Source organism: Accipiter gentilis, chromosome 23 (genome assembly GCF_929443795.1).
Source record: "Accipiter gentilis chromosome 23, bAccGen1.1, whole genome shotgun sequence".
Taxonomy (NCBI): Eukaryota; Metazoa; Chordata; class Aves; order Accipitriformes; family Accipitridae; genus Astur; species Astur gentilis.
The window spans coordinates 1,887,705-1,912,425 of record NC_064902.1 but is presented as its reverse complement, the minus strand read 5'-3'; the positions used below and the strand labels follow the sequence as shown (position 1 = coordinate 1,912,425).

Genomic DNA, 24,721 nt, shown 5'->3' with positions numbered 1-24,721 from the left:
ATCTAATATTGTCAGAAGAAACTAAAAATGGGACCAAAGTGTCCTCGCTTTATTTGCTTTGACAAACAGATGTTATTAGGCCCTGTACTTGTGTTAGTCTAACTAAGAGTCTATAAAACAAGGCCAAAATTTCAATATAGAAAGGTGATCACTACATAACAGCTAGAAAAAGCAAGAATGCCTGCTTGCATGCCCGAAGTGTTTGAGTGAAGGCATATCAAAGACAACAGAAGTGGAAGAACATTGGTTAATTATTGACACTTAAAGCCATCAGTTAGCTGAAGACAGATGTGATGGGTTAACCCTGGCTGAACACCAGGTGCCCACCAAAGCTGTTCTATCACTCCCCCATCCTCAGCTGGATAGGGGAGAGAAAATATAACAAAAGGCTCGCGGGCCGAGATAAGGACAGGAGAGATCATTCACTATTACCGTCACGGGCAAAACAGACTCAATTTGCAAAACATACTCAATTTATTACAAATCAACCAGAGCAAGGTAATGAGAAGTAAAATGAAATCTCAGAACACCTTCCCACCACCCCTCCCTTCTTCCCGGGCACAACTACCCTCCCGGATTTCACCACCAAGCCCCCCCAGCGGCACAGGGGGACAGGGATGGGGTTTATGGTCATCACACGTTATTTTCTGCCGCTTCACCTCCTCAGGACGAGGGCTGATCACACTCTTCCCCTGCTCCAGCGTGGGGTCCCACCCACGGGAGACAGTCCTCCACGAACTCCTCCAACGTGGGCCATTCCCACGGGCTGCAGTTCTTCACGAACTGCTCCAGCATGGGTCCATTCCACGGTGTGCAGTCCTTCAGGAGCACACTGCTCCAGCGCAGGTCCCCCACGGGGTCACAAGTCCTGCCAGAAAGCCTGCTCCGTGGGCTCCTCTCTCCACAGATCCGCAGGTCCTGCCAGGAGCCTGCTCCAGCGCGGGGTTCCCACGGGGTCACAGCCTCCTTCGGGAACCCACCTGCTCCGGTGTGGGGTCCTCCACGGGCTACAGGTGGAGATCTGCTCCACCGTGGACCTCCCTGGGCTGCAGGGGGACAGCCTGCCTCACCAGGGTCTTCATCACCACGGGCTGCAGGGGAATCTTCGCTCCGGCGCCTGGAGCATCTCCTCCCCCTCCTTCTGCACTGACCTTGGTGTCCGCAGGCTTGTTTCTCTTACATGTTCTCACTCCTCACTCCGGCGGCAGTTTCTCTCCGTCCCAACTTTTTTTTCCTTCTTAAAAATGTTATCACAGAGGCGTTACCACTATCACTGATTGGCTCGGCCTTGGCCGGCGGCGGGTCCGTCTCAGAGCCGGCTAATATGGGCTCGCTCTCTCTCGAACACAGGGGAAGCTTCCAGCAGCTTCTTACAGAAGCCACCCCTGTAACCCCCCCCCCCCCCCCCCCCGCTACCAAAACATTGCCAAACAAAACCAATACAACAGAGTTGCCCGATATCTTTATAGCTTCATCTCTTGTTATATCTAAAGCATTTAGAGAAGTAGCTTATTTTGCAAAATGAAACCAAATACAAGAGGGCTCTCTATTAAGAGTGGTGAGGGGCAGGAAGATGGAACTTGCACTTGCTCTATTCACTTCAGCAAAGTTTAAAATTTACTCTTGCCAGCTTGTCACTGTTAATAACCATTTAATTCTTATATATAGGTGTACATATACATACTTTCATTTTTGTCCGAAACCATACTTGGCTAAATTCTGTGAATTTGATTGCAGTCAGTAGAAGTAACAAGTGAGCAGAGATACTGCTTAGAAACAGGTAAACTGGAAGTGTTGGGAAAAGTATTACCCTCTAGAGAAGAAAAAAAAAAATCACACTAAACTAAAGCAATGTGCTTGGGAGGCGGACACTTACACATGACCTGTCCTCAGAAAACATAGAAGTTGTAAAGCATGGATTAATATACCAGACAACTGCTCTAGTACTCACCCTACTTATTTTAAAGTATGTTCAATTTGCCAGCCCTCATACAAGCAGGACAAAAAAAAAAAAAGTAAAACAAACCCGAAAAAATATACTTAAGGATTCTGAAAAGCTTCAGATAATTACCACCTAGCTCCAAACTCAGCATGACATTATCAAAATAAAGTAATCGCACTTGGAAAGCCATTAAACCTGACTAAATTGCAAGTTTTTCCTTTATCCTTCAGCTAGAATTTCACCTTATACTTCCACCAAGAAAAGGTTATGCTACATGAACAGGTGAATTCAGCCTACTGTTACAGAATCTTTCAGCTGAGAAGCTCCATCATCTGCAGCAGGTTTAAATTATCTCACTCAGTCCTTTGGGAGACTGGAGTTCCAGGCACTCTACAGCACCAACTGAGCACCCAATACTGACTCTGAAACAAGCGGCTAAGCAAATGGATGTCCATAAAGGACAAGAACTACACATACTTCAAAGTTTTGACACACAATGTTTATGTTTACTCAATTTTTCTGTCCCCGTTTTCCAGGTTTCCATAATAATGAAGATACACAAATACATTCTTACACAGGCTGCTCCTTGCTCTTCAACACTTACTGTTTCTTATTTTATTATGATCTCTGGCCTGAACTTCCACCCCAATACTTACATATATGATCTTTTAATTCATTTGGGAGAAAAGTCTCAAATTCTCCTACTTGCCAAGCTTACCCTTTCAATTTATAAGTACTAAACTGCTTTTTAATTCTAAGTATTTATCTCCGGGCTCGCTCTTCAGTTATACGTTATACTGACATAAGATTACCACTAAGGGTAAGCTTGCTATGGATAAGCCAGCCAGAAAATAAAAGCATTTTTAGACAAGCTGACCCCACGCCTGCTGAAACTCAGCAAGTTTTTCAACACCCTCAGCTTTTACTGGTGCGGATACAAAACAGGAAAGAACTACAATCCTCAGAATCTGTAATGGTTGGGAGCCTACTCCTGAAATAACTGTAGGCAGACCATTTGATCTTCAGATCCTCTTCTTGAAACACATTTTTCAGTACTGACAACAAGAAACAGTAGTAATTTCTGACTTTGGATTAAAAATATCAGTGAATGGTTTCTAAGCAAGATGAGACATATAGTCACAGACACCTTTTAATTGCATTTCATGTAGTATTTTTGGTTAGGTTCTCTGAATTCCTTTTCTGGAGGGAGGGAAGAGAGAAAAGAGGTGGAAATCTTATGTTTTCTAGGTTGACTGTTCTGGAAGGACTTTCTTTCCTTTCTTACATAAAGAACAAGTTTTTCATTAATCCCAAAGATCCAACACCAAATGGTATCAGTAAAAAGCACTAACACTATAACTAGGTTTTCTATACCTGCTTTCATGCAACTAATTTCACCAATGGTCGTGACTTGTGAATGGCAAAACTCCATCTGAAACTGTGTTAAGATCCTACTAGCTACATTTACGTGCCTTCATGATTTAGTCCCTTATCACTAGATGCTTGGATCTCCAACACACACACACACTTCAAAAATGGTGCTAAAGAGTGTACAGCATAGAAAGCAGTTAAGTCACATAAGCCTGTTGTCTGATGCCATTCTTGGCTACTCAGTAATCCACTTGTACTGGCAGCTCAAGGAACAAACAAAATACAGACTCAACAATTTTAATAAATATACTGTTGCTTTGCCAGCAGTACGAGCTACTGACAGTCCTAGGGTAAAACTGCCACACTTATTAGCACTTCTGGTTAATCCATTTACTTAATTATAAACAAGAGCTCAGACAGCAAATCATTTTGCTTTGTTTTGATTTTGGGGGTTTATTTTTGTTGAGGGTGGGGCGTTTTTTCCTAATTATTAAGTCTAAGTAACAGCAAACTTTTTACTATGCCCTTTTCTACTGCAGTGCTAGGATTTCTTCTTTAGCATAACCTAGTTGTGAATTTTCATTAAGTTCATCAGGTGCTTAAAATGTTGTGTAGCAGCAAAACACTTCTGGACTACAACATTGTTTCATGGCTGCCTGTAACTGCAAGTAGCTTTAACTTCAGGAAGTCTTCCCACTTGTTATTTCTTACCAGATTAAAAAAAAAATAGGAAAAAAATACATCAAGAAAACCTGATTCTAAGAACACATACTAGAATGACAGTGTACCTGAAATCACTATAAAATACAAGTTGTAAAAAGGTGCTCTCCAAGAAAGCAGTGAAAAAAGCTGCCTTCAACTTTAAATACTTTGAAGTCCAAAACCAGAAGAAAATCCAAATTATAAACAGGATCTGGATACTACACAAGACCACCATTTAAAGGCTTGCTAAGGTGAAGTTGGATGTTTCATGCATTAGTAACACAACCACTGAAAAAAACCAAGGTCCAATGGATTGCTTAGTCAAATATGCTGTAGATATTACATTAAAAGATTTTTTTTTAATAAAAATACAGATCTCAGCATAAAATCTCACTGCCTCATTTTCACTGCCTCCAGTTGTAAGTTGTGCCATATCACTCTTATTTGTAAAGCTCTGAAAATATAACTTCAAGGAGGGAAAATGACTACCATTTCAAATATTAGACAGGAAAGTCAGTCTCTCTCCACCCCCTATGGCTGCTATACTTAGCAACAGCAATACAATCACTGCTTATCAAGTCAGGCTACATTTTGTAGCACATGAAGGTAGGATAGAAATGACATCTTTTTCTTCTACATAGTGAGAAACATCAAGAATTAGAATAATGATGCACTCCAGGCTCATTCTAAGATGCAGTAAAAAGACCAAGACTTATTTCTCAACATCATCTTAGCCACTCAAGTTGCCTTGAATGAGCTTTTTCCTCAGCAAGCAGTTAGGTTATACTAGCAATAAGTGCACAGAGAGGCAAGATGAGAAAAAGTAATGTTCTCTGAAAACAGGGAGGAGGGAGAGGTGTTTGACAGAGATACCTTCTTTTTTCCTTCAGTACTAGCTGTGCTATATTTGGTACACACTCCAGCCGTGCAACAGCCACAGAGTATTTTGTTGGATGAGGAAGGACAAAAGGATATCAGCAGCTGTTTTGCCATGTTTGCTTGACTAAGGTAAACTAAAGCACAAGTTGTGAAATCCACTAGAATCAGAAAGAGATTTGGGGGTTGGGGTTTTTTTTGTTGTCATTTGTTTGTTTGCAGTTTTTTGTTGGTTTGTTTTTTATTTTTTAAGAAAAACTAGCAGATAAATGGAAAGGCAGTTTTCTAAAGTGTAAGTTATTGTCTACATTACTTTTATGGACAGAACATGGTTTTTTTCTTGCTATCAGAGCAAGTTAGTGAGCAGAACTAGGTTCTTCAGTCTGCCTTCTCTACTGCAATGATTTATTAATTCAGCTCAAAGTCTACATTATGAAGAATCACATTGTCAAAAGTGCAGAAGATAACCTAGCCACCTCACTAACAGCACTTTTCCCAGAGCTACTAAAGAAGCAAATCCAAAAGCAACTACTGTACACAGAAATAACATAATTAATAGTTAATAAGTTTGTGCCATGTAGCTACCTTTTGATGTTTATAATCCTGTTTTACCAACAGGAAGTCTTCAACACTGACTTTGATACTTAACAGTGGATTACTGGTCACATCCAAATAAAAATATCTGCAGCTCTGTGGGTAGCACATCAAAGAATTAGATATTGGTGTTAAGTTTGGAAATAAACCTAAACAACTCACATCCACATGAAGGAAGTGAAAAGAAACAAGCCCACATAAAAGTGTCATGTGAAGCCAAGATAACAGATGGACCCCAAATATAAACTCCTGGGAGCTTAGGAAAGCTAAGCAAATGCAGAAGGTTACATTTGGGAGGGGATATCGGTAGTGCTTTTAGAAGAGCTAAGCAGAGTAAGCACAGAAGCGAGCTTCCCAGAAGCACTGCTTTCCAGCTACAACAGAACATGAAAAATGAGCTCTCCTCTTGAATGAGGAAACCTACCTCAAAAGTACCAGGATTTACAGAGCCTTCGCCTTTCAAACAGAGAAAGAAACTGGCCAGTAGAAAGAAAAAAGCAAAACAAGAACAAAGTCACTTGCTGTCTAAGTATGGCAGTCACAGGAGAGATCAAATTAAGCAGACAAATAATTGAGTCTTCTACCTGCACTGTTTGGGGACATGATGTTTTGAGACAGGTTGGATTTTTAGTGGGTTTTTTGTTTTGTTTTGGGTTGGGGGTGTGTGTTTGGTTTTGGGGTTTGTTTTGGTTTGTTTTTTGGTTGGGTTTTTTTTTTTTTTTTTTTTTTTTTTTTTTTTACACACTGGGGAATATCAGAACAACTTATTTTTGCCATATATACATATGCCAAGGATGTTCAATTGCTACACAAGCAAGTACCTAATCCCTCCCTCTTGTCAAAATAGATACACACATGGCAGGGGATCCACCCCACAAAAGCCAGCTTGCTCGCCCACTCCATCCTATTCCTACAAGAGTATTCTAAATAAAATTATAGGGCTTGATTAGCAGTCAAATGTTTACTAGGACTGCATCAAACATACAGAATACCCTCCTCACTAGCATACTAAGGAACAGCCTCAGTAGGAGACCTAGGAAAGATCAAGAAGCGAACTCCAAAACGGGGCACGTGCTGACCTGGAAAGGGGACATTTTTCTTCCTTTTTACAGTCACCAAGACAACGAACTAGTACTAAGTCCTCAAGCATAAGACATCTTACCTGGTGCACAAGGGTGTTCACATGCTTCATATGGACTGAATCCATACCTGGGATGTTAGGTAAAGACAAGTACTCGATAATGTGATAAAACACAACTATCTCCAGCTGAAGCTCCAATCTTTATTTAGCTTCCCTTTGCTAGCATGCAAGTACATAAGAACAAGATACACATGCATTTGGAGTGACCTTGGAGTTACTATCCTTTAGTTTGCACATTTGAGTAAGTCAAAAGCTATTTATTTTAGTAGGGTCAGGTAAACTCCCCGATGCTGCATCTACTTTGATAATCCTGTGCTGGGATCAGAATTTCTATCAAAGGTACATCTGTGTGATTCTTTTAGTCTTAATTCTCTTGTATTTCAGCTCCTTCTCTTTTGTTGGTTTCAAACCAGCTCCATGAAGTCTCCCTGCCCACCTGCTGTACACTAGTCAGCATCTCAGCCCACACTGACCAGAGGTCATCCTGCTGCCGTGCTTCTCAGTTTGAGAAAAGGATGCTCTTTTTCAGATACACTTAGTCTGGACTAGGAGCCAGGACCTCCGACATTAAACATGTCCTTGCAAAGATACTTAAGCTCAATTCACTCATCTGTGTCTGGAGAAGAACAATAGAATTTATCAACTTCAAAAGAAGATTTTTCAATTCAAAGAACAATTATCATACAGGAGATCTCAAACTGAAAAGCTGCAGCTAATGTGTTCAATCATTCTTCATTCACTACATTTCTCAAGTGTATTGGGGAGAGCAATAGTACCTCTGTGCTTTATGTTAAATACAAAATTAGCTGAGAGAAACAAGAACAACTTATCTGCTTTGACAGCATCACATGCTTTACAATCCTCAAGGCATTGCAGTTTATTTTGGCTATTATCACCGCATCCCAGGCATTACTACTTATTGCAACTTCACTTTCTATTTCAAAAAAGTCAGACTTCTAATTAGAGATTTAAGTTTTTCCATCTCCCAGGAATCTACCTAAAATATGGAGATCAAGCTACCCTACATTGTCATTACTCTTTGGATACAGAAGCAACCTGCTTAAGTTAAAGAAAAAAGAAATCTTTGTTGCTGACAAAGAATTCAAATTCAACTCAAATCACTATCTGATAAGTTGGCAGATAGCCACAGGCAGCACACTTGAGTCTTTTCTGTTACTTTCCCTTTCTTAAAATAAGGAAAGGATTTTAATTGGTGAAGATAACATACTATATTGGACACCAATATTGAGACAGACTTCTTGAAAGAATCCCATTACTTGGAAAAGAAGCAGATCTATAGTAGTTAAGAGATCACTACTAGCAATCATTTCTGCCTGAATGAGAATTCTGTCCAGTTAACTCTCCACCAACAGAAACATCTATTCAGCTGAGAACAAGGAGTAAAGTGAAAATCCTGTGCTTAGTTGAGGAGGTGACATAGCTTTGAGATATTTTGTTGGCATTTCAGCTACCAAGGAGCATGATGACTTACAAATTGGCTATTTGTCTCTAACTGGTCTTTTTAGTTCCTTTTATAACACAGTTTTAAAAGGAAAGCCACTAACTTGCACATTTTGAACTCAGCATGGCAACCAGACCTATCAAAACAGGACTGTTTCATAAAGTTTTCTGGATTCTAAATTAAATGATAAATCCAACAATCCAGTAGTATACTTCAAGGGCTTGCTTCAAAATGTATTTAGTATTAAGCCAGTTACAGTTCATAACTGTTCTTCAGAGGAAACACACACAGAACCTCGCCTTCAGTTGCGATGACTGGCCAGTCCCTGATGGACTAGATTCATCCCCAAAATTACAAAGCTTATCACACCAGTTTTACTTCAGATTTATTACTACAATAGCAGGCTGCTAAGCAGTCACTTCCACACAATGGATTTGTTTAGCCAGAAAACAAGAGCATACATTAACATAATGCATGAAGATCGACAAAACTACAAACCTGGACAAACTATAGTATCAAACAAAGCTCCAGCGACCTCTGTCAGTTAACTTTGTAGAGTTAGTTAAATGTCTTGGTAATATCAAGGTTCATTGCATAGATTATCATAAGCAAAGTATATTCTCAATTAAGCAACATTATCTAAACAGGACTCTTCATCTAGCTTAAAGAGGTTTAACAATCTCCGTCACTCATAGCAAGATGACTCATAAAACAGCTTAAGAGGGTCATGCCATGCCACACTTTAAAAAAATCACTTCTGAATTTCTTAAAAATCTGGGAAGCACCTACTTTTTAAAAGATGTTCACATAGCAAGAAGTTGCTTAAAACAATGACAGACTCACAGGAGTAAAGATACAAAGACTCAGACTATGCACTACTCAATCAGTAGACAAACCAGGTCAGTACCTGATTTACTAGCAGTTTTCCTTACTCTAAAGTAAAATACTCAAACAAGTTTCTAATACTGCACATAGCCCTTAGAGGTAAGTAAGGTCAAGGAAAGAGTATGTTTTTCAGGAGCAACTAGAGGTGAAGATCACGGCTTATGTCAGCAAGTTCTAGTGATATATCACGTTACATAAGTAAAGCTCAGTGCTAGAAAGCACTTTCCTGAGGAAAAGTTATGTAACTCTGCAATGTGTTTAAAAAAAATTATACTTTCTTGCTTTCAGAGGGAACAGGCAAGAGGATAGACAACCTTCAGTCTCCTGGTTAGGAGCTACTCTTATCATCACTACTACATTTGGATAGAGGCAAGATTGCTGTAGGCAGTCATAAGGTGGTTGAAAAATGCAGGTGGGGAAAGTCACTAGCCAGCACATAAAACCCTGTGATATAAAAGCCAGATACCTATTTCTGAGCACCAGTATGAGCACCAGTTTCTCAGTGATGAGTTCTGATGCAGGCAACTTTATACCATCTTATAGCTGCCGCTATATCGAGAAAGAGAGCAAAGAGGATGGGAAAAAAGACATCATTTTTTCTGCTTTTATAAAGATTCTTGGTTTCCTTCAAGGTATGAGGTTCAACTGAAGCACTGAACATACTTACCTGTCATTTAGCATCTTAGTCTACTGCCTAGATCAGATTTCAACACAACAAATCCAACTAATAAAATTATGTGCTCACTCACATTTGGACTGCTATCTGACTTCATAGATACAATCTAAGTCTTAACTCTGAGGACAGCATTTCTGCCCTAGGCGTGTGTACAGGTTGAAGAGGAAAATGCAAAGTACTGTGGGACTTCATTGTAGAGTATATGAATTGTTTCATGCTAGGATAAGATTTCATCTATTACCCAAGTTAATACTAGACAGAAGACTGCTTGAACACTTGTGCGCAACAAAAACCCCTTTTATCATATTGCTATGAAGTGATTTCAGCATGGAAATCACCTTTTTAGGATTAAAAGGAACCTGTGCTGCTTAACAGAGAATCCAGATTCAGGTCCAACTATTCCTTTTTTAAGCAGCAAAGACCAGGAAACTTACAGGGCATAACATCAGCAATTGGGGAAAGCAGGAGCAACAATTGATTTCCCTGCCTCCCCATCTCCAGGTATCAGAGTTTACAGTTGCCTGCACATAACCCCCTGATTAAATATTGAGCAAGCACTGAGGTGTACTCCATCTGCAGTAGATGAGATTTTTACAGGAGCCTAGCACTGGCCCATCAAGTCTCACGTCACTAGTTATTGCTCGTATTTAAGAAGTCTCACATACCTCATGTGAGGTAGTTTTGACTACCCTTTGAGTTTTCTTTGAAATGCAAGCCAGGAGTAGCTATTGAATTACCCCTGCAGTCCCAGAAGAGTCTCCGATCGCTGCCTTAAAAGTTTTCTTCCCAAGCTGTTTGGGAAAAAGTTCACAGATAACAAGCTATTGCACTCAGGTTATCATTCTGTGGCACTAACTCTCCTCCCTTCCACCATTGGTACTTACATCTCCAAATACATGATTAGGACAACCACTTACCCCACAAATACAAGTGCACAAGGCAGCATGAGTGTTCCGTGTCAGTGCTAACATTGTACTAGCACTAGTGTTATGTCCTGGTTTCAGCTGGGATAGAGTTAACTGTCTTCCCAGTAGCTGGTACAGTGCTGTGTTTTGAGTTCAGCATGGGAAGAATGTTGATAACGCTGATGTTTTCAGTTGGTGCTCGGTAGTGTTTAGACTATAGTCAAGGATTTTTCAGCTTCTCATGCCCAGCCAGGGCACAAGAAGTCGGCACAGGACACAGCCAGGGCACCTGACCCAAACTGGCCAACGGTGTATTCCATACCATGGGACGTCCCGTCTGGTATAAGAACTGGGAGGTGGGGGCGGGGAATCGCCGCTCGGGGACTGGCGGGGTGTCGGTCGGCGGGTGGTGAGCAATTGCCCTGCGCATCATTTGTACATTCCAATCCTTTTATTACTGCTGTTGTCATTTTGTTAGTGGTATCTTTATCATTATTAGTTTCTTCTTTTCTGTTCTATTAAACCGTTCTTATCTAACCCACGAGTTTACTTTTTTTTCCCCGATTTTCTCTCCCATCCCACTGGATGGGGGGGAGCGAGTGAGCGGCTGCGTGGTGCTTAGTTGCTGGCTGGGGTTAAACCACGACATGTTACAACCGCAGTCAAACTAGAAGAAAGTTAGTTTTCTGCTTTTCTGCAAGACAAAATCATTCTCTCAACACATGAGAACCTCAAACACTCCAAAAGTGGTGGACTCAATTAAAAGCTTAAAATAGAATCATGCCCAAAAGCTGAATATACGTTTTACCTTATGGAAATCTAGCTAGATCATTTGCATTAGATCACAGCCCTACCCCCTGCATATAAATACCTCACTCTTCAGGTCTCTAAATTGGGGAGATCAACACAAGAAAAGACTATGCTATATGAAGAAGCAAATCCTCCCAACTATTTACTTCATAAAGGTAAATAGCAACAAGGCTGGACATAACCATTTTACTTTTCTGTAACTAGAGCCTGCTAACTTCCATGGCACTATACAGTTATTTAAGTTACGTACATGAATTAAGACAAGACGATACAGGCCATTTCTGTCTTTTTAAACAAGACAAACATCAAAAATGTTTGGTTTTAGCAGTAAATTTTACTAACTTACACTTACAGTTTAAGAATCCACTGTGCTGCCTAAATCAAGCAGAAAGCTAAGTAGAAAGAATAACAGATTAAAGTAGATGTTCTTTGAAGTGCACACACTTTCCCCAACTTGAAAGCAAGATTAATCAAATGCTTCCGCTATGGGTCTATATATAAATATGGAATACAAGAAAAAAAAGTCAAAATACACCTATTCTCCACAACAAGGAACCATTAATCGTAACTCCTAGTAGCAAGTAAAAACCCAAAGGGATATGGTTCAGGACATGTTTTAGTGGGCACAGTGGTGTTGGGTTGATGGTTGGACTTGATCTTAAAGGTCTTTTCCAACCTAAACGATTCTATGGCGATATGATTCTATGACTGAATTCTTGCTTTACTGTCACCATGAGGACTTTTAACATAAATAGCCCTATCTAGTCATGAACAAAGGACATCACTGCATAATCTAAAGAAAGACAGTCTAAAATGTAGTGCATACATACAGCACACCACACACGTGCACCTTGGGGTCCATGCTGCCAGTGGATCCTGACACTCAAGCCAAAAATTTAAACTGACAATATATCAAGTTGTTTGGGATTTGAATAACAAAACTTAAATTTCATTTCTGGAGGAATACATGTCTGTCTCGCTAAGGAAACTATTAAGGGTACAAAAGACTATCAAGCAGAATGTAGTCTGAACCAGCTTCTGCTTTAAAACCATTGGTGAAAGGAAGATGAAGTGAATGTAGCAAGGTAAGCAGCAAGAATGAAGAAGAATGATAGCTCGGCTCTCTGCAATCCCTCCACTGCAGCCATCGTGACCAGAATTGCTAAGAAGTCCCTCTGAATTTAGCACAATTACAACATCCCAGCTGCATTGCAGGGTGGGAGATTAATGCCTGTTTGCAACCTTCCCCAGCCGCACGATGCATGGCAGCTGTACATGACCTGGAGCAGTCACAAGCACCAAAGACTTCGACCTTCTGCTTCAATTATATGCATAGAGCACAAGTGGCACCTACACAGTTCAGCTGTTCACACGATATCAAAGAGTGCATCCACAGAATAGACATAATAGTTAGCTCTGCAACTGGCGTGAGTGCACGTGGAATTCCTAGAAGCACGTAAGGTTCAATGCTGTATGTGTCTATCCTACCAAGAAACCATGTTAAAAGAATACTGCTACATCTTACAATGCATTAGAAGTGATTCTACTTGCTTTCGGTTTATCAAAAATTCTCCATTCCTGTGAAATACAACTTCCTATATTCAGAAAGGCCATACTAAGATCAAAATTGCAGAATGACGTGACATGCTTGAACCTAAGACAATCTGTACATCCTTGACATTTTGCTGTATTTCCAGAATCATTAATAGTGCACAGAAGACAACCAAACAGACGATTTTATATTCCCCAAGCATGAGCAGAGAACCATTAGATCCATAGAAAGACAATGAAAAACAAAACACTGCTACAGTGAACCTCTGAAACAGAGGCAACTTAGACTAGCCAAGTGAAGAGAGGTCATGTTCACCTCATACTATTAAAAATATCCCATTTCTTATCTAACGAGCCCCAACTAGATATTGAGGTCTACTGATCCAAGCGTGCAGTCAGTCCACTGCTAAAAACTGTCATGCTCCAGTATTCTTCCTAAGCAGCAGGTCACACCCGGCAGTGAGCAAGGATTCCCCTTCAGCTTCTCCCTGTGACTGCTGGGGACCACTGTGACAGAAGAATTGCAGACATTCAGGCTGATACTCTGCATTTACACTTTCATAAAGAAGTTACCATTCCAGTATGCCTTGTCTTATTCTTTCAGTACTAATCAATCCCTGCTCTGCTAATTTAAATGCAGTCAGAACTTCAAAGAAGTTCTTCTGCGGTTACAATAGCATCTCCTAGGCATGACAAATAACCATCTCTGAGTAACCCCAATCTGGAGACCCTCCATTTTCACTGTAGCAGAAGCCAAGCTCCAAAACAACTCAGCATTGTTATACAGGGATCCTTATAGTGTCCACTTCAGGCTGATGAAATTTGCTTGCCGTGAGTTTTAAAGACTATTTCAAAGGTAAGTTGACTGAAGCAATAATCTTAAGGACTAACAAGTCTTCTGTGCAATGTAAGAGACCCAAGCTGGATTCCTCCTCCTGCTTTCCCAAATTTTAGAGAGAGCACACAAGAGCCACTGAAGCCTTTGAGGAAAGGCGGCACGTTGGCCCCCTCAGGTCATCACTTGACTAAGCAAAAGCAGTAGACACTGTTCAGTTCTTTAATTCAACTTTGAACCAGTCAAAACTAAGTGTCATGTGTAATTAATGTCACGAAACAGCTTTCACACATCCTGAACCCTACAATGATCCCCATGGCACTCCACGATGGAAGAGTACAGGAGAAGACTAAAATCCTCCCAGGAGCTGGAATTTGATCATAAGGCAGCAGAGGTCTGAATGCAGAAAAATTAAAGATCTATTTTTACAGGACTCAAACTGCTTGAAAATGAGAGGTGAGAGAAGTTAACAGAGGGTGGCACAAATAGTAGTTTTAGCATCATTCTCAATAAACAGAAAGCATATTAAAACCAGCTCAGTTATTTTGCCAGTAATTCAAACTTCTTCAAATATACAGCTTGGTGCATACTGGTTCAACACTGGCAGCCAGGAAATTTGGTAGGGATTTTTTTTTACTACAGCAGCATTACTTTAGGAGAACTGGTTGATGATTGTTAGAAGTGCTACACAACTCCATCCACCCAGCAAAAATAGCACAGCAGAGACTCCAAATATGATCCTGAAATGATTAAGTGCTAGTGCAAATGCACATCAGTACGAAGTTCAAGAAGTGGGTCATTATCTCACCTTGATCAATAGTCATTTCAATACACATAGACCTTATGCTGCTCAAGTTTATACCTGAATTTGACATACACCCAATAAAAAAAAATGTAGAGAGGCCCAGTTGTAGAAACTAAGCTGCAGGACTAATAAGCCATCTTCACAGTAAAGTGTTGTTCAAGTGGAGAGAAAACTGGTAGAGGCGGCTAGGAAAACAAAAAAACCACATTAAACAGTCAAGTTCTCCTCTCCCATGAAAACACGTTTGTGAAACTATGTCCACAAGACAGTGGTGGTTCACATTCAGTAGGGAAGGGGCTTCATTAGCCTGAAGTTCTTCGTAAGTGTTCCAGGCCGAGACTCTCCACAACTCAGAGCCTGTCCCTTCCAGCATGATTATCAAGTACCATTTGACAGTCCAGCTTGTCAGCTAAAACGCTCTGAGGGCAGAAATCAGTTTGCAGAGATGGGTACAGCCAGGTCCCACAGCCTGGGAAAAGTGCTTACCATTTGAAAGCTTGGCTTGTTAACAAAACTGTAGTCTGTTCGCCCTATAGCTACATTTTCCAATGCCCAAAAAGAGTAATTAAAAGGTCCCGAGTGGTCCACGCCACCTGCAGCTATTTTCAGCTAGCAGAAATCCAGCAAAGATGAAGAAACCCTAACAAATGTCAACTCCCACCTGCATCTTGAATTTTGAAAAAGGAGAGGAGGATTGTTTCCCCACCTTCCTTCCTCTGCTTTATTTGTCCAGTTATTCAGAATAAAGTGCTATTTACACTTAGTAAATCTGAATTACTGTGGTGCAGTAAAAGATGTAATACATGTGTGTCTTTGTGCCTACTCATGTTTGCCAGGGAAGTCTGACTAGAAATGTTATTAACATGCAAATAGCGTATAGTATGTTTCAATCAATTGCTATGGAGAGCTACTCAGTAGCAGTATTTCTCTTATCTAGCACAGCAGTAAGACTCATTCAGTCTACACAGATGCCTTACAGCAGAGAAATTTCTTTTCTGTGTATATTTTAAAATGGTACTATTTGAAAAGAAAGTTTACCTCTGCACTTTAAGACACTAGAAGAAAAAACTCATAAGAAATCTTCAGCCACATTCTTAGTAGCCTTTCTAATGCTTTGGAGAGACACAGAGGTAGTACAGACGCTGCCTTTCAAAAGCAGATTCTACACTATATGTACATAAACGTATATACACACACTCGGTACAGAACTAGTTAGCAGTTTTAAAACAAGACAGCAGAGGGAGCAAAAGTCACTGAGACTGAACTGCGGCTATTTTGGGATCAGGAGGGGTGAGACTCCATCCGAAATTATATAGTTTGATACACAAAAAGATACATTTACATACCTAGCTGTTTGAAGAACGCAAGACTCAGGTTTTCAGATTCTGTTGTGAAAGCTGTTATGTTTTACAGCGTTCACCCTGTTGAAACGTTTTGGCCACCTTGCAGCAACATTTTTAGTGTTTCCTTACAGTAACCATACAAACACCACCACTAAAACCAAACAAGTTGGCATAACAGGCATGAAGGAACCCAGGATTTAAAAAAGCTTGTTTGCCTCAAGTGTGATATTTAATGCAACTATTTCCACCTAAAGCTCAGCAACCTATTAGGAGATGATCATTAACTTTAACATTGACTTGCCCATCTGTAAAATAACAATTATCAATGCTTAGTTTTGCCAAGGGCAAACAACAGGTCACCAGATGGGACTAAAGAAACACCTCTTACTCCTACTTCTGTCCGTAATCACAATATCGTGGTAATGACCATAAAAGGGTAACAATTCTTACCCAGATTTGTAGCTAGCACAAACCACCATTTCTTCCACTGTAACAAAGCTGAGAACTCTAGTATTTCAAAGGAATACAAATTTCAGATTCAGAATTTCAAGTTCCGTGAAGAATCTGCAGAGGACCCCCCTAGCTGAGGGGGTGGAAAAAAGCAGCCCACATCAGGGAGAGCTACCAAAGTCCTAAAATCCAGCAGAACGTGCAATCATACACCATCTCCTCAAATCACGCTGCTCTACTGTACCAAAGCCTGCTCAGATTGTCCAAATTTCTAATTTCAACAATTCTGCTGAGAAAAATAGTACAGTTAGGCAGAACGATTATGACAATCTCATTCAACAGGCTCACGGAGCTAAGATAAAAGATGGGATGCACTGGCAAAAACAGCCTAAAAGTATCTGCAGGCTGCAAAACTCAAAAAAGGTAGAATTAACATAACAGAGAGAGTACGAGTAGGAACGATAGGATCAAATTAGAATAATGCCAAGTGTGGGCTGCATATCAGGAAGTACTTCTGGCCTGCAAAATCCACTTGCCTAAGAAGCTTCCCACCCCCCCACCCCCCCAAATAGCATGAGATGACCTCCTTGCCGCCTGCATGCAGAAGGCAGGACCCCTCAGAAAGCAGAAGGCTCTAACAGACACTTCACTCATCTGGGTACAGGCTGCCTACTTTATAGGCAACTCTTCCCATATTAAGGATTGTAATCCCAAGGGAGCCATAAACTCAGGCGAAATTCAGTGTATAGCTACACTTTGCAGGTCTGCACAGCTATACCATACAGGGGCCCACAAAATTAAGTAGTGTCAAAATTGGAAGTGCAGAGGCAGCAACTGTGGCTGTTCCTAACCAGCCTCATTCCCTTAAAGTCCTGGAGGAGCCCATGTACTTCTGCAACTGCTCTATGCAGAAACTCAGCATCTAAAGGCCATGGTCTGGCACACCACACTGAGTCCAGCACAGCAGTTCCAGTTTAGCATCACTGACCAGCACATGAGTAAAAGCCACCTAGTTTTACTGGGTGTAGAAAATGAAATTAAGCTTTTTGAAATGCTACTTGCAAGAAGCATTTAATAATTTACTATTTTAATAATTTACTCTCCCCATCAGTATGCTGTAAGAAAACACCTTGAAATACCTTGTTCGTTTTTCCTCATAGCTTCTGTGATCTGCCATTGAATAAGCTCTTCCTACCCATACTTCTTTGAACATGATGTCTTTTGCTCCAGGTTTTCAAAAAAGCTGCAACTTATTTTTTGCCAGAAGACACCTTCCCTAAGGACTGACAGGGATTTGCCTTCCTATGCAAACAACCAGGCCAACAAGACTGCAAGTCAGATCCAGACATGCATATGTCTATATTTCACATTCTCCCAAAAGTTTGTTACTTTAAGTGGATAAGGACGAAGTTTAGCATCCCTCACTCAAGAGGCTAAATTCCTCAAAAGCACTGTGCTTGGCACATTTGTGAAGAACAGATCGGCTCCTCCCCCTAACCCCATCTTTCTATGGAGTTGTTCAGTGCCATCCCTCTAACACAGTTTAAAAATGTAAAAATGTACGTTGTTGACAAGTCGCAATTACTACATTGGAGATGACACTATTAGGATTGACCCAAGAGCCATTGCCTACGATAATAGGACACCATTCCAAACTCACCAACTTTTCAGGAGGAGTTAAGGACACAGTTGCCCGAGTTTGAGTCCCTCTGTTTCACACAGGCCATCGCACCGAACTCACAGCTATGTCTTCTGGTAATAACTGGTAGACCAAGACTCAGGTCTTCCTTTACATGCCTCGCATAAGAAAATGAGAGTAATCAGTATGCTGCTGGTGACCTACATGCATATATGCATACAGCCCATCACATACAGGCTTGTTTTGGAGTGAGATTTTTTTGAAGGAGAGCAAAGGGGATCTGCAGACATAAACCGGACTCACAGTAATTACAGCAGTTCTCATCTGCTCACCAAGGACCTAGGATCCATGAACGCTGAAACTTGTTTTATTAGTTATACAGTACACATCTGCTTTCAAATTAATCTGTCTTTACGTGTTATCATTTAGCTTAACATTTAGCAGATATTAAGCACAAGGATTTGCCGATATTTCAACAGAGATCCAAAATAATTTAGTTTAGTTAGCAAGTTCATGTCTTATTACACATCTTCACACTATTGATTTCCTACAGTCTGCCAGAACAACAAATGCCTAAGAGATGCTCACTCATCTGCTGATGTACAAATCACACTAATGATGCCGAAATGAGTGCTGCAAAAAGCACTCCCTTTGGTGTCAAATCCTTACTCTCCTAGCTCAGTAGTCATACCATTCCAGTTATGTATTGAAAATAAAATTAACAGAATTGTTTTAAGTTATTTGAAAATGCAAATTTACATTCTGCCCAACCTCAGAATTACACCATCCCTATCCGCTATAGGACTGACAGAATATGCAGCATACTGTGGTAGTAAAGCATTCATTTTGGACACAAACTGTACTTTCCACGTAAATATATTCTTCACGAGCAAAATAAGCTAAATAGGTAGAGGTGCATCTTTTAGTAGTGACTGCACTTCTATGGCAGACTTCTGGCAAGACTATCAGTCACAAATCACGCTTTCCTCCACAGCTGATTGAGAAAGAGGACCTAACAAAAGCACTTCATCTACATCCTTGTTGACAGGAAGGCAGAGAAAGCAAAATCTTGCCCAAACACGAGCATACTTTAACAGATGCTGGATACCTCTACTTCACTAAAGCAAACAAAAATAAGCTGCTGTTCAAGCACAGCACAGGCAATGAAATAGGATTTACGTCATGCGAGCAGTCTGTCTCAGTAAAGGCCATCTCTGGAGGGGGAAAAAAAAAAAGTCAGGCTGGTCTCTATACTAATGCAATCTTTGGCTTCCTGCTGAGACTGTGTGCAAGGGGAGCGTTCAGTGCCGATAGCGACACGCAAAGCCACCAGCTCATTTTATGTAGGCCATAAAGCAGCCTTCACATGTGACTATCACCAGAGCAACAACTTCCACTTACTAGATTGCACTAAGTACACCTCAGCTGAGACCGAGAGAATCTTCTAAATGCAGTGAGGATTTCTTAGAGCTCTGAATTGTGACTATTTTCCCCTAGAGAACAAAGCCAGTCCTAGATTCATTTAAAAATAAATCAGTCGGGCCAGGTGCAGAATTTAGACTAGTTGCAAATAACAACCCTCTAAGATTGTTTATCTTCGCAGACAATTATTCTCTACCTCCTGCTCAAACTCTCACCAGGCACTTCCTTGGTGGAAAAGCAGCACGGTTTTTAACTCGATTAGGTTAAGTACAAATATTACTCCCTAAGCTGGTAACATGCCAGTGCTGAATTTTCAGAGCTGGAAAAATAGTACTTGTACAGATTTGAGAAGATCCAGTGCATTTGGTTTTACATATTTACACTAAAAATGGTAGTACCAAAATTGATGTATTGAACATGTCTTCCTTACACCAAAGATCTGAGTTTTAGAAGTTCTTGCTGTTTTCTCAAGTGTTAAATGAAATGGATTAACTGAAAATTAGTCTTATGCAACTTAATGAGTTAAAATACCTATTGTTATCTTTAACATGCTGATACATTACATCTAACGGAGCCTTGTAATCAGCTAATTATCCTCTATTCCATTTGTGGATTTTAAGGTTGATTTGCACTCAGCAAATTACTACAAAATTAAGTGAAAGAGCACCCAAACCTTTTTTTCATACAACCTCCTTGCAGGATAACGAGAAGGCCTGCACCTGCTAATCTATCCCTCTGCTCTTCCCTCCCTCAGATAGAAAGTTTCTCTTGTGTAGGTTGCTTTCTACTCTGGCCCTTTTTTTTTTTGGAAGGACACAAACCAGAATATTTTTACCTTACTGGACTGGTGGTTTTTTTTCTTCCAGAAGTCTATTACAGGGCTCATTAACAGTTCCCTACCTTGCAAGAGATCAAGCTAAAGAACTTCTATAAATATGCCAGCTTTTCCAAATTATTTAAGCAGTCTTCAGCTGTATAGTCTTCCCATTGTAAGAACTGAAAAGTTTCAGGATTTGTTTGGGTTTTTTTAAATGTATTTTATTAAGTATAAGAACTAATCATAAGCATACTATCTTTATAACATTTCCATGCCTCCCTTTGTATCACACAAGTTAACCACCATCCGGTAACATGAAGCAGCTGTCTCGACACTACAGTGTCAGTGATCCACGTCCACTTTACACAGGTTGAACTGCTGCAGAGACAGGAGTCTAAGTGGTTTAGAGAAAAAAACCAAGCAACAAACTATTCAACTCTCAAGGTACAAGCGCTATAGATTACTTCCTAAAGTACTGATTTCTTGACGTATTTGACTGAGAGAAGCCCAGTTTCCTTCAAAAAGGATTCCAGTCGTTTTAGCTTTGAAGTGCTGAAGGGTAAGGAAGAACAGCGATCACCACTGGTACTTGGGCACAAAGCAGTTCTGCTGCCTCTGGGAGGAGGAAGACAGGGAGGTCTGTGCACTGGGGCAGGAGGGAACAAGCCAGACCTGCCATCCCACGCATCGCCTCTCTCCTAACACCAGAGATCCCCAAAGCGAGCGTCGCTGACATTGGGTATTGAACTTCAGCAAACAAGGGATCCTTATTCCCCACCCAAACACACGCCAGGTGCACGTGGTATGTAATTCTGGGGAAACCGAGACTGAGCTTCTGAATGGGAAGCTACAGACGCCCAGAACCTGCAGGTTCAGTTTTCCGAAAGCCAAGATAACTGCGGGACTGGGAGAAGACTTTAAAACAAGGGTATTTTCTGTTTTCCAAGTTGGAGACACCCTTCATCTTTTGTATCCACCCAGAAAGTAAACTGATCCTGTGGCTGGCTTGTTGCCCCTTGCTCCCAGACAGCCGCAGCCCCCACCTCACACAGCTGGGGAGCCCACCGGTGAGATCCGCCTGCCCAGCGAGGCAGGGTCTCCCAGGGAAAAGAAGGGGCTCGCTCCCTACGAAGGAAGGGGGGTGACACAGAGGGACAGGGGACAATTCAGGGAGGCAGTATTCCTCAGATGAAGGTGGCCCTGAAGATCTGACTCGCCACAGACATGCACGTGGGCAAGCGCCCAGTCCAGGGCCAGACTCCCAGAGAGGGCCCTTCCCCACTAAGCCCTGCAGGCTATGCCTCAAAGCGATACAACTCTGCCATAAATATCTCAGATTAATTCCGATCCCAGCATCAAATCCACTTAAGAGACTTAAAAGCCTCCGAGTCCCCGGAGCTGCCTGCCCAAAGAGGGCTCTGCAAACGAGTCTTGGGCTGGAGAGGAGAAACGTTATCAAACAAGGCAAGCCATTTGTACAATTTTTAGTAATGTCGTTTGCAAGAGACAAATGGGACGAGATAGCCGAGTTGACGTCTTGTACTAGAAGCACAGCCACAACAAAATCCTCGGGTACTGGCCGTGGATGCATGGGGTAGGATTTGTGTAACTAACTGTTCCATACTTTCTGGAAATAGCTCGCTCTCCTTACGGGATTGATTGTTAAATGACAGCATATGCTCTCCAGTCTGCTTAAGGAGCTATTTGCTTAGTTTTCACAGAGACATCTCTGTTGATAAAAAAGCCTAAAACGACTACCCCCAGCATCACAAAAAAAAAAACCAAAACCAAAAACCAAACCCTAAGTGGGTTTAAAAAACTCTCTGACGGCAAGAAGGGAGCCGGGGAGGAAGAGCTGCTTCCCTTTCCACTCTGCCACACGGGCCCGGCGTGAGGCGTTTGGAAACAGGAGCGGGCGAAGGGGGGCACCGAGTGACCAACGACCCCGTCTCCTTCAACCTCCCCACCAGCACGCCAAGAAAACACCACTTCCGAGCGCCAGGATTGCGGGACTCCGTAAGCAGCAGCACCTCCTACCCCACCACGGCCGTCCCGCTGAGGGCACCCACGGGGGCAGCGAGAGGTCCGAGGACCTGAGCCGGTTCTCCGGCTCCTCTCGGCGGCATTCCTCACCCCCCGCTGCCGTCAGGGCTTCGGGAAGGGAGATGCGGGCGGCAGCCGGGCCGGAGGGAGCCACTGCCCCGGACTCCAGCCGAAGACCCTAACCCGGGGCGGGGGGTCAGCCACGGAGGGTGCAGCTCCCGCCCCGTCCCGGCAGCAGCCGCAGCCCTCGCCCGGGGCTGGCGAGAAGCTTTCGCTCCCCGCTTGCCCGGAGCGGCGAGAGGTCCCTCAGGCGACCGGGGCTCGGCGGCGGAAAAAACCCGCCGACCGGAGCCGGGTGTTTGTTTCCGAAGACGAGGAATTCGAGCGCACCGGATCACAAACAGCCCGGTGCGTCGCACCGGAGCGGCGACGCGGGCTCTTCGCACGGCGCACGCCTTTCCCGCTCCACTCAAGTAAAACTAAGTCTTAAATACTTTCCCCCAAGTCGAAACACGTCGGGCAAGCGCCACGGCTTTCGCTGTGGCTATTCCCGAATTCCTGGTCCTCCAGGACGGACGGCAGAGGCCGGCTGCCAGGCGCAAAGGCCGGCAGCGAACGCGGCTCCAGAAGCGGGGCGAGCTGGCCCCGGCAGGAGCCGGCCCGCCCGGTGGCGAGCTGCCAATGTTTACTGACCCCTCTCCGGGTCACCCTCCTCGGCGGCCAGACCGCGGCTCTCCCGGCGGGGACCGCACGCCGCCCCTGCGGGAACCGCGGGGCCTCGACCCCACGCCCCCCCCCCCCCCCCCCAGCCCCCCCGGGGTCCCCGCGTACTCCAAACCGGCGGGCAAGAGGCCACGGGGAGAAGGGCAGAGCTCGCCCCGCTCCTCCCGGCGCCCCGTGATGGTTGCTCTGCCGGGAGGGCGGCGTGCCCGGGGCACCCCCCCCCCCCAATCCCCAAGCGCTGAGGGCGGCCGGGGCCCCGGTGGCCGCAGAGAGAGCCGCGGGCGAGGCGGGCAGAGAAGCCTGCCTGGGGGAGGCCCGGCCCTGCTGCCGCGGCTCGGACCCTCCCCGACCCCGGGCCCCGGGGGACCCCGGCTAGAGAAGCGGTGAGGCACCGGCGTCCACCGGGGCGTAGAGGCCGAGGCCGCCCCCGCCGCCCTCCCGCGCTGCTCGGCGAGGGCCCCCTCCTTGGCGGCGGGGTGCCCCGCCGAACCGAGCCGAGCGGAGCGGAGGTCGCCCCCCCCCCCCCCCCCCCCCCTCCCCGCCCCGGGCACGCACGGCGGAGAGTTGCGCTGCTTCCCAGGGCTCGTACGCGGGGCGGCTTTAGGAAACCGAAGGCGGGAGGCGAAAAGGGAAGGAAAGCCCCGCTAGCGAAAGACCCTCCTCGAAAAAGGGCGAAGGGACCCGGGCAGCGCTTACTTTTCGTGCTTTGCGTTTTCCTGGATGGCGCTCAGCACCCCCGGGTACGCGGGGGGGACGCCCTGCTGGAGCCTGCATGTGGCCAGGTGCCGGTGATGCTCGTCCTGGAGACAGGCGTTTTCGTGGTACAACTTGGCCACTTGCTGCTCCAGCTCGTCTATCCGCCGCTTCTGCTTCTCCAGCAGCTCCTGCTGCGTCTCGATAATCTTGTTCAGCTCCTTCAGGTACTCCGCCGCCTTGCTGGGGTTCTCCGCGGGGCTCTCCATGGCCTCCCCGCACCTTTCACCCTCCGAGAAGCAGGTGGGGGGCGCAGGTGCCGGCCAGCCCGCTCCGCTGGGAACTTAAGCGAGAGGGAAGAAATAAATAACCCGCCGGAAACCGGCCCCCCTGCCGGCTCCGCTCTTCCCCTCCTAGAGCCGCGGCTGCCCAGCCGAGCGGGGGAGCGGCGCGCCGCGGCTCCTAGTCCGAGCCGCCATTGCTGGCGCTCGGCTTCCCGCTGCCGAGCGAGGGCAGAGCCGGCGGGGACTGCGGGCGCCGAGCCGCCGGCCGGAGGAGCCGGTGCTGCTCGGAGCTCCGCCGCCGCGCCGCCGCACGGGCGCTGTCCCGCCCCGCCGGAGCCGCAGCCGGGTTAGCCCGTCGCCTGGCAGCGCCCGCGCCCCCGCCGAGCATCGCAGCCCGGCACGGGAGCCCGCAGCCCGCCCGCCGCTGCGGCCGGAGCCGGCCGGCCGCCGGGGATGCGCTTTAAGTAGCCGCCGCGGCCGCCTCCTCCGGGGGGGGCCGACGGGGCTCGGTGGAGCGGCGGCCGCCGCGGCGGAGCGGAGCGGAGCGGCGAGTCCGTGTCCCCCCCCCCCCCCCCCCCCGCGGGGCCGCGGGCCCCCTTTGCGCCGGCCGGGCCCGGCGCCCGGCCGGGGAGAAGACCCCCGGAGCGGCGCGGGGTGCGGTCCTGCGGAGCGGGGAAGGGGCCTCGGCCCCGGGGCGCTTCTGCCCGGGCGGCGCGGGGCGGCCCCGGTCCCCCGGTGGTGCCGGCGAGGGC

The 24,721-nt window shown here is 44.6% G+C and overlaps 1 protein-coding gene across 11 annotated transcripts in view; it reads right to left on the bottom strand.

The window, feature by feature from the left end:
* Positions 1-24,268, bottom strand: part of IQSEC1 (IQ motif and Sec7 domain ArfGEF 1) — a 359,237-nt gene extending 334,969 nt beyond the window's left edge. For 10 of the 11 annotated variants that reach the window (XM_049826619.1, XM_049826620.1, XM_049826622.1 and 7 more), the window contains exon 1: positions 23,689-24,268. In XM_049826619.1, coding sequence (XP_049682576.1) covers positions 23,689-23,954 — 266 coding nt within the window. In that variant the 5' untranslated portion in view covers positions 23,955-24,268. The remainder of the gene's footprint in view (positions 1-23,688) is intronic. The other variant, XM_049826626.1, reaches the window with a different exon arrangement.
* Positions 24,269-24,721: the final 453 nt, after the last annotated feature.